This window comes from Rhododendron vialii, chromosome 13a (genome assembly GCF_030253575.1).
Source record: "Rhododendron vialii isolate Sample 1 chromosome 13a, ASM3025357v1".
NCBI classification, from domain to species: domain Eukaryota; kingdom Viridiplantae; phylum Streptophyta; class Magnoliopsida; order Ericales; family Ericaceae; genus Rhododendron; species Rhododendron vialii.
The window spans coordinates 13,021,739-13,035,000 of NC_080569.1; the positions used below are offsets into that span (position 1 = coordinate 13,021,739).

The 13,262-nt window shown below is 39.0% G+C and overlaps 1 protein-coding gene across 4 annotated transcripts in view; it reads right to left on the bottom strand.

The window, feature by feature from the left end:
- Positions 1-2,423: 2,423 nt before the first annotated feature.
- Positions 2,424-13,262, bottom strand: part of LOC131312617 (protein HIRA) — a 14,539-nt gene continuing 3,700 nt past the window's right edge. For all 4 annotated transcript variants that reach the window (XM_058340502.1, XM_058340501.1, XM_058340504.1 and 1 more), the window contains 7 exons: positions 13,003-13,262; positions 11,237-12,200; positions 9,418-9,628; positions 8,390-8,630; positions 6,017-6,139; positions 5,637-5,754; positions 2,424-3,375 (listed from right to left, as the gene is read on the bottom strand). The exon at positions 13,003-13,262 is cut by the window's right edge and continues 138 nt beyond it. In XM_058340502.1, the coding sequence (XP_058196485.1) occupies positions 2,947-3,375; positions 5,637-5,754; positions 6,017-6,139; positions 8,390-8,630; positions 9,418-9,628; positions 11,237-12,200; positions 13,003-13,262 (2,346 nt within the window). In that variant the 3' untranslated portion in view covers positions 2,424-2,946. The remainder of the gene's footprint in view (positions 3,376-5,636; positions 5,755-6,016; positions 6,140-8,389; positions 8,631-9,417; positions 9,629-11,236; positions 12,201-13,002) is intronic.

Below are 13,262 nucleotides of genomic sequence, written 5' to 3' on the forward strand. Positions count from 1 at the left end.
GTTTAACCAATGTGGTACTCAACGTTCACATATGTTCTAACAAATGTCCCCCTCATGTGTTAACCGAACATTGGGCCTTAACCTCTCTCTGCATCCAAGCCATTAATTCAATAGCACCATGCTCCCCGACGAGTCAACTCCATCGACAATGAGCCATCCAATACAGCACTCCAACATCGAGCCACCTTGCTTCATCGGGAGTCACCTTTGGACTTTATACCACTCCACGAGTGTTCTCTGTGCAAGCCCCTTCAATGGTGCGTTGAGAGTTTTCCCATAGATCGTCAGCCATTGGCTCTGATATCATTTGTTAGGAGTTCGTCCGATACATCAACCCGTCACTGCGTGCTCAAGACCCAATTTGTGTGGGAATAACGGTAAAGAGTCCACCATATTACTTGGGCCTAATATACATTAGATGACCCATATCCACTTAAAAGGCTAAACCTTATAAGTGGTGAGCCATCCAATTGTATATTAAGGTCCAACTCATTTTCTGTTTATTCAATGTAGGACTCAACATTCACACATGTTCTAATAATTATAATCATAGAAATTATAAAATCGACCAAATCATGACATTGAAAATTGCCTCAAGTCACAACTAGACATAGGTCTCAAAATTAAATAGTTTTGTACAATTTTCAACTAAAATAATAAAAAACACCAATAACTATAGAATAATTCTATATAAATTTTAAACTAAAAGACTAGGCCTAAATAATGAAAAAATATAATTTCAATAAGGCTAAATAAATTTAATTAATTTTGGACGTCCAAATAGCATACATGTCTTATCTTTCCATATTAATATTAATATTAATATGTTTCTATACACGGTAACCAAACATGATTTTGAAAAATCAAATCTCCTACTCCCTCCGTCCCTTTTTAAGTGTCCTGCTTCGTAACTTCAACTTATTAAAAAGACATCATCATTATACCTTTCACATCAACTTTTTCCTCCACTTTCCATACTTACCCATCATCATTATACTTTTACTCACTTACTTTTCAAAATGGAATCTACTTTTAGGGACAAAATAGACAATTCACCAACTTTTACCCACTAACTTTACAAAATGGACACTTATAAAGAGACAGTCCAAAATGGAATACCGGACTATAAATAAGGGACGGAGGGAGTACTAATTAGGAAATTCAAAAGAATCAAAACTAATCGTGTCGTGTTCGAGTCGTGTCGCATTCGAGTTAGCGTGTCGACATAAAAAATTAAACAGTTATCCGTATCATTATCGAGTTACGCGAGTCAAATCCGTGTTTGACCCATTTAATTGTCGTGTTGGCGGGTCGTGTCATACTCGTGTTCATGTCAAAAAATGATTGACCCAAACCCTCTAACTTCGTGTCATGTTCGTATCATGTTAACAAGTCGTGTCCGGAATTCCCATCCCTAGCTCTAGGGAAGCTGGTAAAGGGCTAGTTTTATGATTTTTGTTTTAATTTAGGTTAGGATGATGTTTAGGGAATGAGAAGCGGATGCTCTAGGAGGTTAATTTTGGAGACCTCCCTGGATTTGGTCCAGGTATTTTCCTAAACATTTTTTTTTTTTTTTTTTTGAACAGCGGAAAAACATTTCCTTTATCTTTGAAGCAATATGAATACGAAGATTAAAGGAAAAAAAGGATACAACTGCATCACTACCAAGAACTACCGAAAGAATGAAGGTTGACGGGAGACCAACTCGACCAAAAGGGGGAGAAAGATGCATTATAATAAAGAAGACAAATCTCCAAACAGGTGGAGAAAAGAAAAGAAAAAAAAAACCCAAAAAAGTCCCATTCAAATTAATCTAATATTAACCCCTTTTGAGCCCATCACCCTGATCTTGTGACTATAGTTAATCAGCGCCAGCGACCAAGGATAACAAGATCAGTAAAGACCATTTGCATTTATTACCAATTCACATGGATATAAAGAACAGTAGCATCAGTTATCCGGGTGACCTAGAAGCACTGCAGCAAGTTGCAATATTTTAGGGGTAAACGGTAGGGTTTGCTTCGGTTTAAGCATTTTTCCAAACCCAAACTGGATACTTCGGTTTTGACATTTTACAAATCAAACCAAATATTAATGGTTCGGTTTGACCAGTTTTTCTGGTTTTCGGATGGTTCTTCGTACAATTTTTCAACAATAACTCATATCTATTTCATATAGGACAAAATTGGTCAGAGAAAGGCGGACAAAATTGATGAAAAATGCGTTCTAGTAAGGGATCCCTACTTTCCACTGGTTTGGTCCGGTGTCGGTTTTCGATCCGGTTTAATGTTCCTGGACAATTCCAAATATAGCAGCAAAATGATACTCCCGTTAACATACCTCAAATGCTTTAATAGGGCTGCACCTCGCGGAAGAATTTACTAAGACAGTAAAATGAACATTTTCTTAGTTTTTATTCGCAATTTGATCAGTGCAATGGGTGTTCTGATTCAGTAATGATGCAAAAATAAAAAATAAAAATAGAATACAGTGGGGAACTGAGTTGCTAAAAAAACCAAAACCAAACCCTAGAAGCCTACATCTAGATGGGAGTTCCAGAAAGGAGGGTACCAAATTTACACCGTATCCAAACGACCAAATTAGGCTTAACATGTTACAGGGAACAACATCCACCAACTAGATTACAGTTACCTATATAAACTGCTAAAATGAGAAATCAAAACAACTTATGCTATTTCAAGAGTTAGAACTTCTGTTACATACCCCCCCGAACTCCTCCTATGTGCCTCTACCGACAAGAAATACACAGAGGTTTAACCAAAATAAAGTTGACTCGATTCAATCTCTCTGTGTAAACCTTCACGGAATGACGCCACACAAGACACAACAGAGTATGAATCCAGGATACGTACTTCCTCAAACACATCAGCAACACCATGCATCCGTGTTCTATATCACAAAAAACATTGCTTCCAAAAGCAGAACTCAGGAACCATCTGTTTCTTTCACCTGTGGGGCCGGATCTAATGGCTTCGAAGGTCGGTCCAAATCAACATTGTTTACTAGGGGCGCCGTGGACTCTATTCCATCTTTTTCAGGCATGGCTGAGTCAATTTGATCCACTTCTGTGGGGGCAAACTCTGTTTTATCACCAGCTGGCTGCACTGAACCCGTTTGATCTGCTGCTGAAAGGGCAAAAGCCATTTGATCAGTTGTTGGAGGGGTGGAGTCCGTTTGATCTGTTGTGGGCAGCAATTCTATCGGAGGGGTGGAACTTTTGGGGTCCGGAATGACTTCGGTTGTTTCATATTCAGATAGGAGATCCATGAATTCATTAAGAAGACGCTGGACTTTTCTGTTTGATGCCATTGCCGGAAGAATATCTTCCCTTAAAAGTTTGTGCTTCTTCATTCCCTGCAGAAGCCCAGAATATGTGACTTGGCAACCCCGAAAGAAACCACATAAACCAGAACATAACGCACACACATATACAGGGAGAGAGAGAGAGAGAGAGAGAGCACTTGGAAATTGTCCACAACCTCCAATTCAGACAATCCCATGTGTCAAATCCAAGAGTAAAGCAGGTAATACAATCATTAGGATTAGAGCTGGGCAACGGACACGATAACACGACATAAACCGGACACGAAGTTAGCGGGTTAGGGTTGAACATTTCTGACACGAAACATGAAAATGACACGACTCGAGAACACGAATTCTAAATGGGTCGGGTTGGGGTTGAACACGCGAGATACGAAATTGACACGACCAACACGGTTACTAATCTGTGTCACCCATTAACACAAACATATATACATAATATATGGTATATCTTTAATTCTATATAGAGTTAGGCAACAAACACGATAACACGACACGAACCGGACACGAAGTTAACGGGTTAGGATTGAGCATTTTTTACACGAAACACGAAAATGACACGACTTGAGAAACACGAATTCTAAATGGGTCGGGTTCGGGTTGGGTGATTTGTGACACAAACCCGACTGACACGACCCAACACGACCTGTTACCCAGGTCTAATTAGGATGTCCTACTTCGAAACAATTTTGAAAAACCAACCCAAACTCCAACTCTAATCCATTCAGGAATAGAGCTTAACATGTTGAATTCCACTCAGAGCAAGTGTAGGTATGTGGGCACAGAAAGACGGTGAACTTCCGAAAGCCATTTTTTTTCAATACCCTTGGTCAAAATGCAACATTGATGCAAGGCCTCCTAAACTTGGACCTCTAAAAGAGATAAAAGTCCACCTTTTAGAAGAGTGGGGTGCTTAATTACCATTGCTAAAAGGTTAAGGGATAGAAAAACAAAATGTTCAAGAATCAAATACAGCAAGATTTACTTTTTCACGTAAGGCTTAAACTTTAAAGCTTCCATTAGAAGTGTGATGACAAAGGAGATGGGATGTCCTTGTCTTAAACTCCATGAACTAGGATGGATGACTTCACCGTGAAAATGCAAAATTTGATCCACCCCACCTCTCTCTCCTTTCGCCATCCTCCAAAGCAAGCGTATCAGAAAATCCCAGCTGCAATGGTGTAGGCTTTCTCCAAGTCCAACTTGCAAACAACCCCAGGACTGATGTTTGAAGCCTGGCATGCATGCACACATAGGCAATCAAAGTTGCATCCAAGACTTGTCTACCACCCCTGGACTTGGCAACAATGTTGTACACTAAGGTAATGTGCCAGAAGTCCTCAATGACCACACCAATCCTATAAAAAAGCAACATTCAAGCTCATCTCAAACTCCCTATAAAAAAAAAAAGAGCTCCTTCAAAAATGGCAATACATACCCCCTCACAAAGGGCCATTCAATCGATAGATATAATCCTCTCCTCACTCCAATTATCTAGGCAAGGTATCCTCCCGTCCGCCTCCAAGTAATCCATGAGAGACCCTCCCAAAAAACCTGCTCCCTGCCAAGGGACAGCCACTGAGGACTCCTGGGGAATGAATCTGAAAACTCCCTCATTGCACTACAGAGAATTTCCCAGTTCCAATGTCTAGTGGGGAACCAAAAAATTGAAACCCAAACACTTTTCTCTTCTCCTATCTTCCCCTTATGGAACTTGTCTTCTTACTTATTCTACTCTTCTTAACATCCAGTTTTCCTCTGGCTTTTGTTTACCATTTTACTAGAACCCAAATGAATCAGATCTATTAGGACGTAAATAAATGCACAACAAGAAGAGGAAATGACCCTGCCAACGAGCCCAAAATGCTACGGTGGATTATAAACCATTGATCAAAGTAATCGACAATATTCAACATTATAAACCATTGATCAAAGTAGACGACAATACTCAACAAATGTTTTTAGGACGTAAATAAATGCACAACAAGAAGAGGAAATGACCCTGCCAACGAGCCCAAAATGCTACGGTGGATTATAAACCATTGATCAAAGTAATCGACAATATTCAACATTATAAACCATTGATCAAAGTAGACGACGATACTCAACAAATGTTTTTAAAAAATTCTTTTTTTATCCTTGGTAAACGAAATATGAAACACATTGAATGAGCAGCCATATTTTCTAAATCATGACAAGTTTATCTGTAATGAAGATTCTTCTTAAGAGATGCTCAGAGTTGCAGTAGCACATAAATATTGATGACACTGAAGAAGAGGTACATCAAATCTTACCAGCACACAGGAATCCCATTTCAGGTCCTTGGGATCTGAAGATACAGCATCAGCCATCCCAGTTGGAGGCCCAAGAAAGTTCTCACAAACTTCCCGCAAACGGGACTCATCCGCCTCTCTGCAATATGAGAGAACAAATTATTCCAAGTAAGAGAACATATAATTAGCAGTTGATATTTCCTACGGCGCTATTGCAAACAATTGTCTGATTATAGAGAGAATGAAGACAGTAACACCTAACCATACAACTAAGTTAATATGACGAAGATAAATTCAACACAACAGCAAAGCACTTCAAGTTTGGAGTACAAAATTAGATTTCTAAGTCACAGTAATGAAGACTTCACTCGCATACACTAGAAAATGGAAACCCAACCAACCTTGCCAGAAATCGCACGTAGGACAGAAGGCACTGGTGATATTCAGACGGGGACTTCAATGCCAGCGCAGATGCAAGTTGAGATTCCAAATGAGCACGCGTTTGCACGCCATCATCGGTTACTCTGTACCAGAAACACCATGCAGTCAAACTCTTGCAGTAGTGAAGATTTTGTCATAATATGTATATAGACACTTGATAGGAAGGATTTCAAAAGGCGTCCAATCAGAACCACAGCAATCATCACAACAGTCTAAATTGAAGAAGATTGTGAGCTTGGTAAAAGCTGACAAGTTCCTAAACATAAATACAAATAGAATCAAACTAGTTACATGACAGATTCATACAAAGGGTTATTATAAGACTGGATTATTGAACTTTGCATGAAAACCCAGTTAAACAAGGGGAGAGCATGAAAGGCCCCTGATGAACAGCAATGGAACCATAGAACACACATTTTCCAGAGTCCGCGTGGGCTCTCATTCGATGGTAGATGCTACATCCCATAGAAGAAGATCTTCTGTCCTATGGTCACCCCCGAAGAAGCTTTTTACTGTTGGCAGCTGCTATGAAGATTCTGACTGCTAAGAATCCAGCTACACAAGGTAGAAGCTTCCTAATTGGTGTTGCATTTTATTTTTGCACAAGCAAGAGGGTACTGAGACAGTTAAATACCTCTAAGGCCATTGTTTGGTTTCAGGGAGCTTTGATCCATTCTTTTTCATGCCATGAGCAGTTCTAGACAGTGTATATACAGAAGGAGACGATAAGGAATGTACATTCTCAAGCTAAAATGCTAAAGCCAGAGATGTTCGGTTTGTTGCTTTAACAAGGTCAAAAATGGATCCTTGGCATTCAATTGATGGATAGGTATTTGGGGGCCAACTCTTAGTAGTAGGATCCTTTTAAAATGGGTGCACTCCCAAGATGAGAGCTTGACGGGAGCTTGCTCCTAACTAAGATGGGAGCTTAATGGGCCGTTAAGGAAGTTACACTCTATTACTTTTAAGGGAGTTGCGCCATTGTAGAACTAAGAATATGAAAATTATATCAGTCAAGAAGTTTTTCAAATTGAAAATAGCTAAATTCCAATAATAAACCTTTTAAGATCGTGAAAATTCTCAAAGTATATTTTTTCCTGCAACAGTCAAGTATCTCTATATAATAAAACACTCAGTATTTGAATCCTATGTATATAAATCTAACTGCCCAAACTTATCCCTCATAAATCCTGCGGTTAAGAAGAGTCTTAGGGCTGGAAAATTCTACTTTCAATCTTCTCCAACCTTTCTTATTTCAACTCTCTTTTGTTATGGAAAGATAGAAAGCAATAAAATTTCTTTGCCAAAAAAAAGAGCCGAATTTTGAAATAAGAAAGGGAAGTAATTTTTGAAATCTTAGCATTCTCTCTCTCCGAAGCAAGGCAAAATCTTCTCTTATTTTTCCTATCACAACTCTCTTTTGTTATGGAAAGATAGAAAGCAATAAAATTTCATTGCAAAAAAAGATCCGAATTTTGAAATAAGAAAAGGAAGTAATTTTTGAAATCTTAGCACTCTCTCTCTCCGAAGCAAAGCAAAATCTTCTCTTAACTTTTCCTATCACAACTCTCTTTTGTTATGCGAAGATAGAAAGCTATAAAATTTCATTGTCAAAAAAAGAGCCAGATTTTGAAATAAGAAAGGAAAGTAATTTTTAAAACCTTAGCACTCTCTCTCTGAAGCAAGGCGAAATCTTCTCTAACTTTTCCTATCCCAACTCTCTTTTGTTATGTGAAGATAGAAAGTAATAAAATTTCATGTATAAAATTAGTGCAAGGTAGATCGTAAACTAAACAAAATGGTAAGAAATATTTTTGTTTATCGGTTGATCAATTTCAATTTTTTTGGTGTGTGTATTTTTTTTTTGTAAACTAAACAAACGGGTAAGAATAAAATCTGTTTGATCCTAATTTAAGAAAAAATCTTCCCGTATAAATCAGTTTTATTGGCGAGGGTGGTCAATAGTTTCGCAATTCATTTTAGTTGTGTTCAAAATGCGTTGCACCGTGCCTTCAGGCACGGGCAAACTCTAGTTTATAGATATTTTATATATGTTAATACGTATTTAAAGAATCTATACGCTCCTTAGACGCTCCCAACCTTAGGAGCTTCTATGTGCCTCCGTTCCCCCGCACTCGCTCTTGTGCTACTAAGGGCCAACTCCAGAAAATATTTGAATCATACATGGCGCACCGCCCCCACCCACCACCCCCCGCGCATGTTTTATTGGCATTTCTTCCACACACAACAAAAACCAAAAACAATGGCATAGTACTTTGTTGAGGCTACTACACAATTTAAGAGAAGGAAAAAAAATCACGATGCATACAAACCTGCTCCAACCTGGCTTCCTTGCCAAGAATTTCCTCACATCCACCTGTAAAGCAGCAACCTCACCACCCTGAATAGAGCCCAAGTTCCATGAACTTGCAAAATTCGATGCAGGGAAGCAATCATCCGCAACCCTAAGCCAACACATGAGGCTCATATCAAAAAGGAAGGCATGACGTGTGGCTAGAACAACAAGAGGAAAACCAGACTTTGATAGCTTTGCAGATATGATTTTGATTGTGCCTGGAAACAGATCAACAAGAAAAACGCCATTCAACATTCACGTAAAAGGTATACCAGTAACGCAATAAAACAAAGTTCAAAACCAACATCTGTTACATTTTGATAAGGTCCATGCAAAAGAATCAAAGCTAACACTTTCTCTAATTGGTGGGCGGACAAGCATGTTAATTTCCTTTCTGATACGCAAAGGAAAAACGGACTTGAGAAGATGGAAAATCAAGACAAACTAGAAATGAGAGGCGGAAGCAGTCATTTATCCATCTATCTTCAATGTCTTCAGAACCAGAACAGGGGGAGAAGAAAGGGAGAGTGAAGTAACTAACTTCAATGTCTTTTGTGGAAGAGACCAAAGAAAGACGCAGGTAAAAGAAAAGGAATCGGGAAAAGAGAGAAACAAAGAGAGCCCAAAGCTCCTTCACATTTTTCTTGGACAAACTTTATTCCTCTGAATGGAGGATATTCCCATTCTGTACATGTATGATGTATGCCAATCATGGCCTTACAAAACACCCTCAAAAAAGAAGAAACATCGAGGTTGTTACGAAAGCTCTTCCTTAAACATTTTAAGAATTCAAAAGGCAGAAAATGCAACCTATCTCTGGAAAACTCCTAAATACAATATATGAGTTAAACAATCTGATGTCTAATTGTCACATCAGCTCATCTCACAATCTTTTTGATCTCATGGAATCCATAACCATTTGAACTGTACAGTGTATTTTGGGGATCTTCAAGTACAAGAAGCAGCAACACATCATTATAAACCATACCCTTAGTATTAAGTTACCTGCATCTTTGGCAGTTGATCTTGGATCTGCAGTAACCAGTGAAGCCAATGAATCATGAAGGAGACATTTCATGTTGAACAGATCCCATACATACAAGGATCCCTTCCTCGTGACAAGAAACAACTTCCAACTCTCATCACAATCAATGAATACCGCCGCAGATCCCATCATCATAGTCGGCATGGCACGTCTCCCACATTTTGTGTACACCTTCAGAAGGACAAATATGTATACATGCTTGATATATCACAAAGGAAAACACAACTAGAACAAAGAATGCTTTCAATCCCCAAATAACTCGTCTTAGTACACATATATGCATGTTTTTTATGTATTGGTGGACATCTGTACCCTCTATGATCTTAAATTCCATCTAGTTTCAAACATCAGCATAGGATCACTGCAAAATGTGTGCAGTGAGAGCCTTTACTGTTGATTAAGAGATTAAAATAATTGTTTTAAATATGAAACGTGATTGCAGAATCAAAATCATGTTTAAAAAACAGTAGTTTAGCAGCATGATAAATTGCACGTCCATTCAACTGGCTACCAACTCAATAGGTTCACAACATGTCGGTAGGCAGAGGAGGGAGAGCTACATTGGTGATGGTGGTGTAGTGGCGGTGCTCCTGGAGAAAGCTGAGGTAGTAGATGGTTCTAGAGGAGAACCACGTGGAAATTTAAATATGAGAATACTGAATAAGAATGGTAGGCAAAAGACAGCATCCAACTACTGCGATGCCTACTGAGACGGAAGTGCTAATTCTTGGCCATTGGAGCAGTAAGGGTGGGATTCAGATGGATCAAGAGAGGAGCAGAAAGCATGGCATTCAGATGGATCAAGAGAGGAGCAGTAAGCGTGGGATTCAGATGGATCAAGAGAGGAGAAGGAGCATTGTAGACTGGGAAGTGCCAAAGAACAAGAGAGCAGCTTTAACTTCATCAGCAACAAACCACTAGTAGCCTAACGAACAGGACCGTGACATATATTACTCTACTGAGCTAGCACGTCAATAAAATGATAATGTCATTAGCTACTTGTTGCTTGCTTTTAAAAACACACTCCTATAAGATAAGACACTTCATCAGCAACAAACCACTAATAGCCTAACAAACACGTGACATATATAACTCTACTGAGCTAGTACGTCAATGAAAAGATAATGTCATTAGCTGTATTAAACTTGTTGCTTGCTTTTAAAAACACACTCCTATAAGATAAGAAGGGAAATAGAAAAGAAAAGAAAAGAAGATAATGATTTGCTAACCAAATGTACAGAATCACTACATCAGTCAGTAAATATTCAGTTTGAACTCTTGTGCAGGAATATATTAGCAACAATTGGGCTACATTTTCTTTAGAATTATAGGCTCATAATTAAAAATTCTCTCAGCAACTCCGTGTGCTCCACAAAGTTTCCTTATCTTACTCCCTGATTCATCTAAGTCTAATCCTTGATTATTGATGAAATGCTCTCCTTACAGTTTTTACATTCTTTTCCTCCATGTTTTGCAATATAAAGTCTTGATTACTTTGAAAAAGCACATAATTTGGCTCCACCAGATTCAAAAACTTCTTTATCGTCGACTATAGATTTATCTGAAACTAGAGGATAGAAAAAAGGATGCAAATGATTTTTGAAAAAAGCTAAACAAAAACATCAAAATGAAACAAAACACGAAACCCACAAGAACAACAAAAAGAGAAAATTACTGATCATATAGTCCACATTGAGCAACGGAATTCTATTTGTGGAGGAAATAATTTGGTAGCCAATCAAAACTAGAAACATTAAAGGTCAAGAACTCCATGCTAACCTGTAGGCATCCATCCTCACACCCAACAGCCCAGAAGTTGGCATTACCAGCCAAAACAGTGACATTGCCAGATACCCTATCAGACCAAAGAGTATCTGCCCCTCTTGTACAAGCAATTTCCGTTTCTCTCATAGTAAATGTGTTTCCCACTCCAACAATGTCATTCACAGCATGTTCGCGAGGACGAGCTTCCAAACAAACTGGCTCGGCATCTTTCCCTTCTTTCTTGTCAAAAACCCTAATTGAAAGCTTCCCAGAAGCAGAAGCTTCCACAATTCCTTTCTGTTCTACACAAACAGTTCCATCCTTACCTTCTGATGCCGGAACCTTCTCAATTACCAGACTCTCACTGACGGTAGCCCTAGCTGTGACTCCTGAACGCTCTTTCAGATCAGAGTTTCCACCTATTGTTCTCCTCATAGAACCCTCTCTAACGCCACTGTCACTAAGAACCAATCCGTTATCTTCCTTTCTGTTATTCACCCCCTTCGTAGGGAAATCAAGTGCTTGAGACTCAGCAGACACTCCAACTGCCTCAGGGATTATCCTCTTTCTCCCATCAGGGCGCCTATATTCTCTTTGCTTTACAGGACTTGCCTTTTGAACAGTGTTTGTCACTTTGTTTAATCCATCCCCATCCTTCTTCCCATCGTCAACGCGAGATTCAGGAGCCTTTGTGGAAACCACCAAATGATTAGAAGATTTTATGGCTGTCGAGTTTTGTGAAACATCTGGGATGGCTTTTTTGCTTGTGGCTTGTTTAGCAGAGGCTGCTTCAAGCAACAACTGTGCTGGTGTTTCAGCTAAGTTTGCCTGTCGGCCTCTGACATCACCATATCGATTTCTTTTCAGTTCATCCAACTCGGTATCACTTAGCTTCTGGCCAAGTTCTTTCTCCTCAAAATGGAAAGTAGCCACTGTCCCATCCAAGGAACAAGCAAATAGTGAGTACCCATCAGGACTCCTGTTTTGAAAAATGAAGACAAGCAGAACTGGGATTAAAGGGAAAAATATTAAACCGAAAAATACAAAAGAAAAAAGGAACAAGGAGGTGGGCAAAAGAAAGAATATATCACTACTATAAAGCCAACACCTTGAAGCTGGCTGACGCCACTTTTGGTTCCTAAAGCACCATGAGGGCAAACATAATAATCCTATTTCAACTTAGTTTGAATTTTAATGGTGAAGTTGTCCAAGAAACAATGTTACCTATACCTGTAACTTCCTCCATATACACGAATGGTAACCACCTTCAAAATAGAAAGCAAGCCAATAGTAGGGTAGGAATATATTTTTGTTCTTCTTCCGATTCTCATCTCCCCCCTCTCCAAAGTCCAAACACCAACATAGACATATACACAAAGGTAAACAACTATACACTTCAAGGTGAACTGAATCTTTCTATGGCTTCAATTTCTAATTTCTAGTTGAATATTGGTTGGGTTGTAATATGATATTTATCTTTGTAGTTTGCATTGGTTCCGTTTCTGAATTGATTTCTTTCAGTGTCCTCCTCCTTTCTATTTTGGATTCTCCAAATTAGGTGCATTGACAACAAAGAAAGGGAATTGATTTATCCATTATCTAACTATGCAGCCGCAGATTGTGGGGAATTTCCCTTACCCCGATAGCGTCGACTTCAATTAGAAGAACAACAGAACAAGTATTTCAGGTGTGCAGCGAACGGTAGTAGAGATTAGAAAGATGCCAGCCAAAATGATGACGGTATGTAATTAAGAAAACATTTTGACTGAGAAGAAACAAACCAGGATAAATCCACAACACTTTGGGTGAAGAAATGCTTGGCCACAAAGAGAGGGCGAGGACTTGCGGTTGTCCATACTGTTATTGTGCGGTCTTGACTACCAATAGCAATAATATTATATGCCTGTGATTCTTTGTCTCCTGCCTTAGAAGCCCCATTAGCCCATCCAGTAGCTGCTGCTTTGACATCCTGAGCATTCGATAAACTCCCTCTGAACATCGAATGATTGAACTTTACAACGATAATAGGCGCATTGTGTCC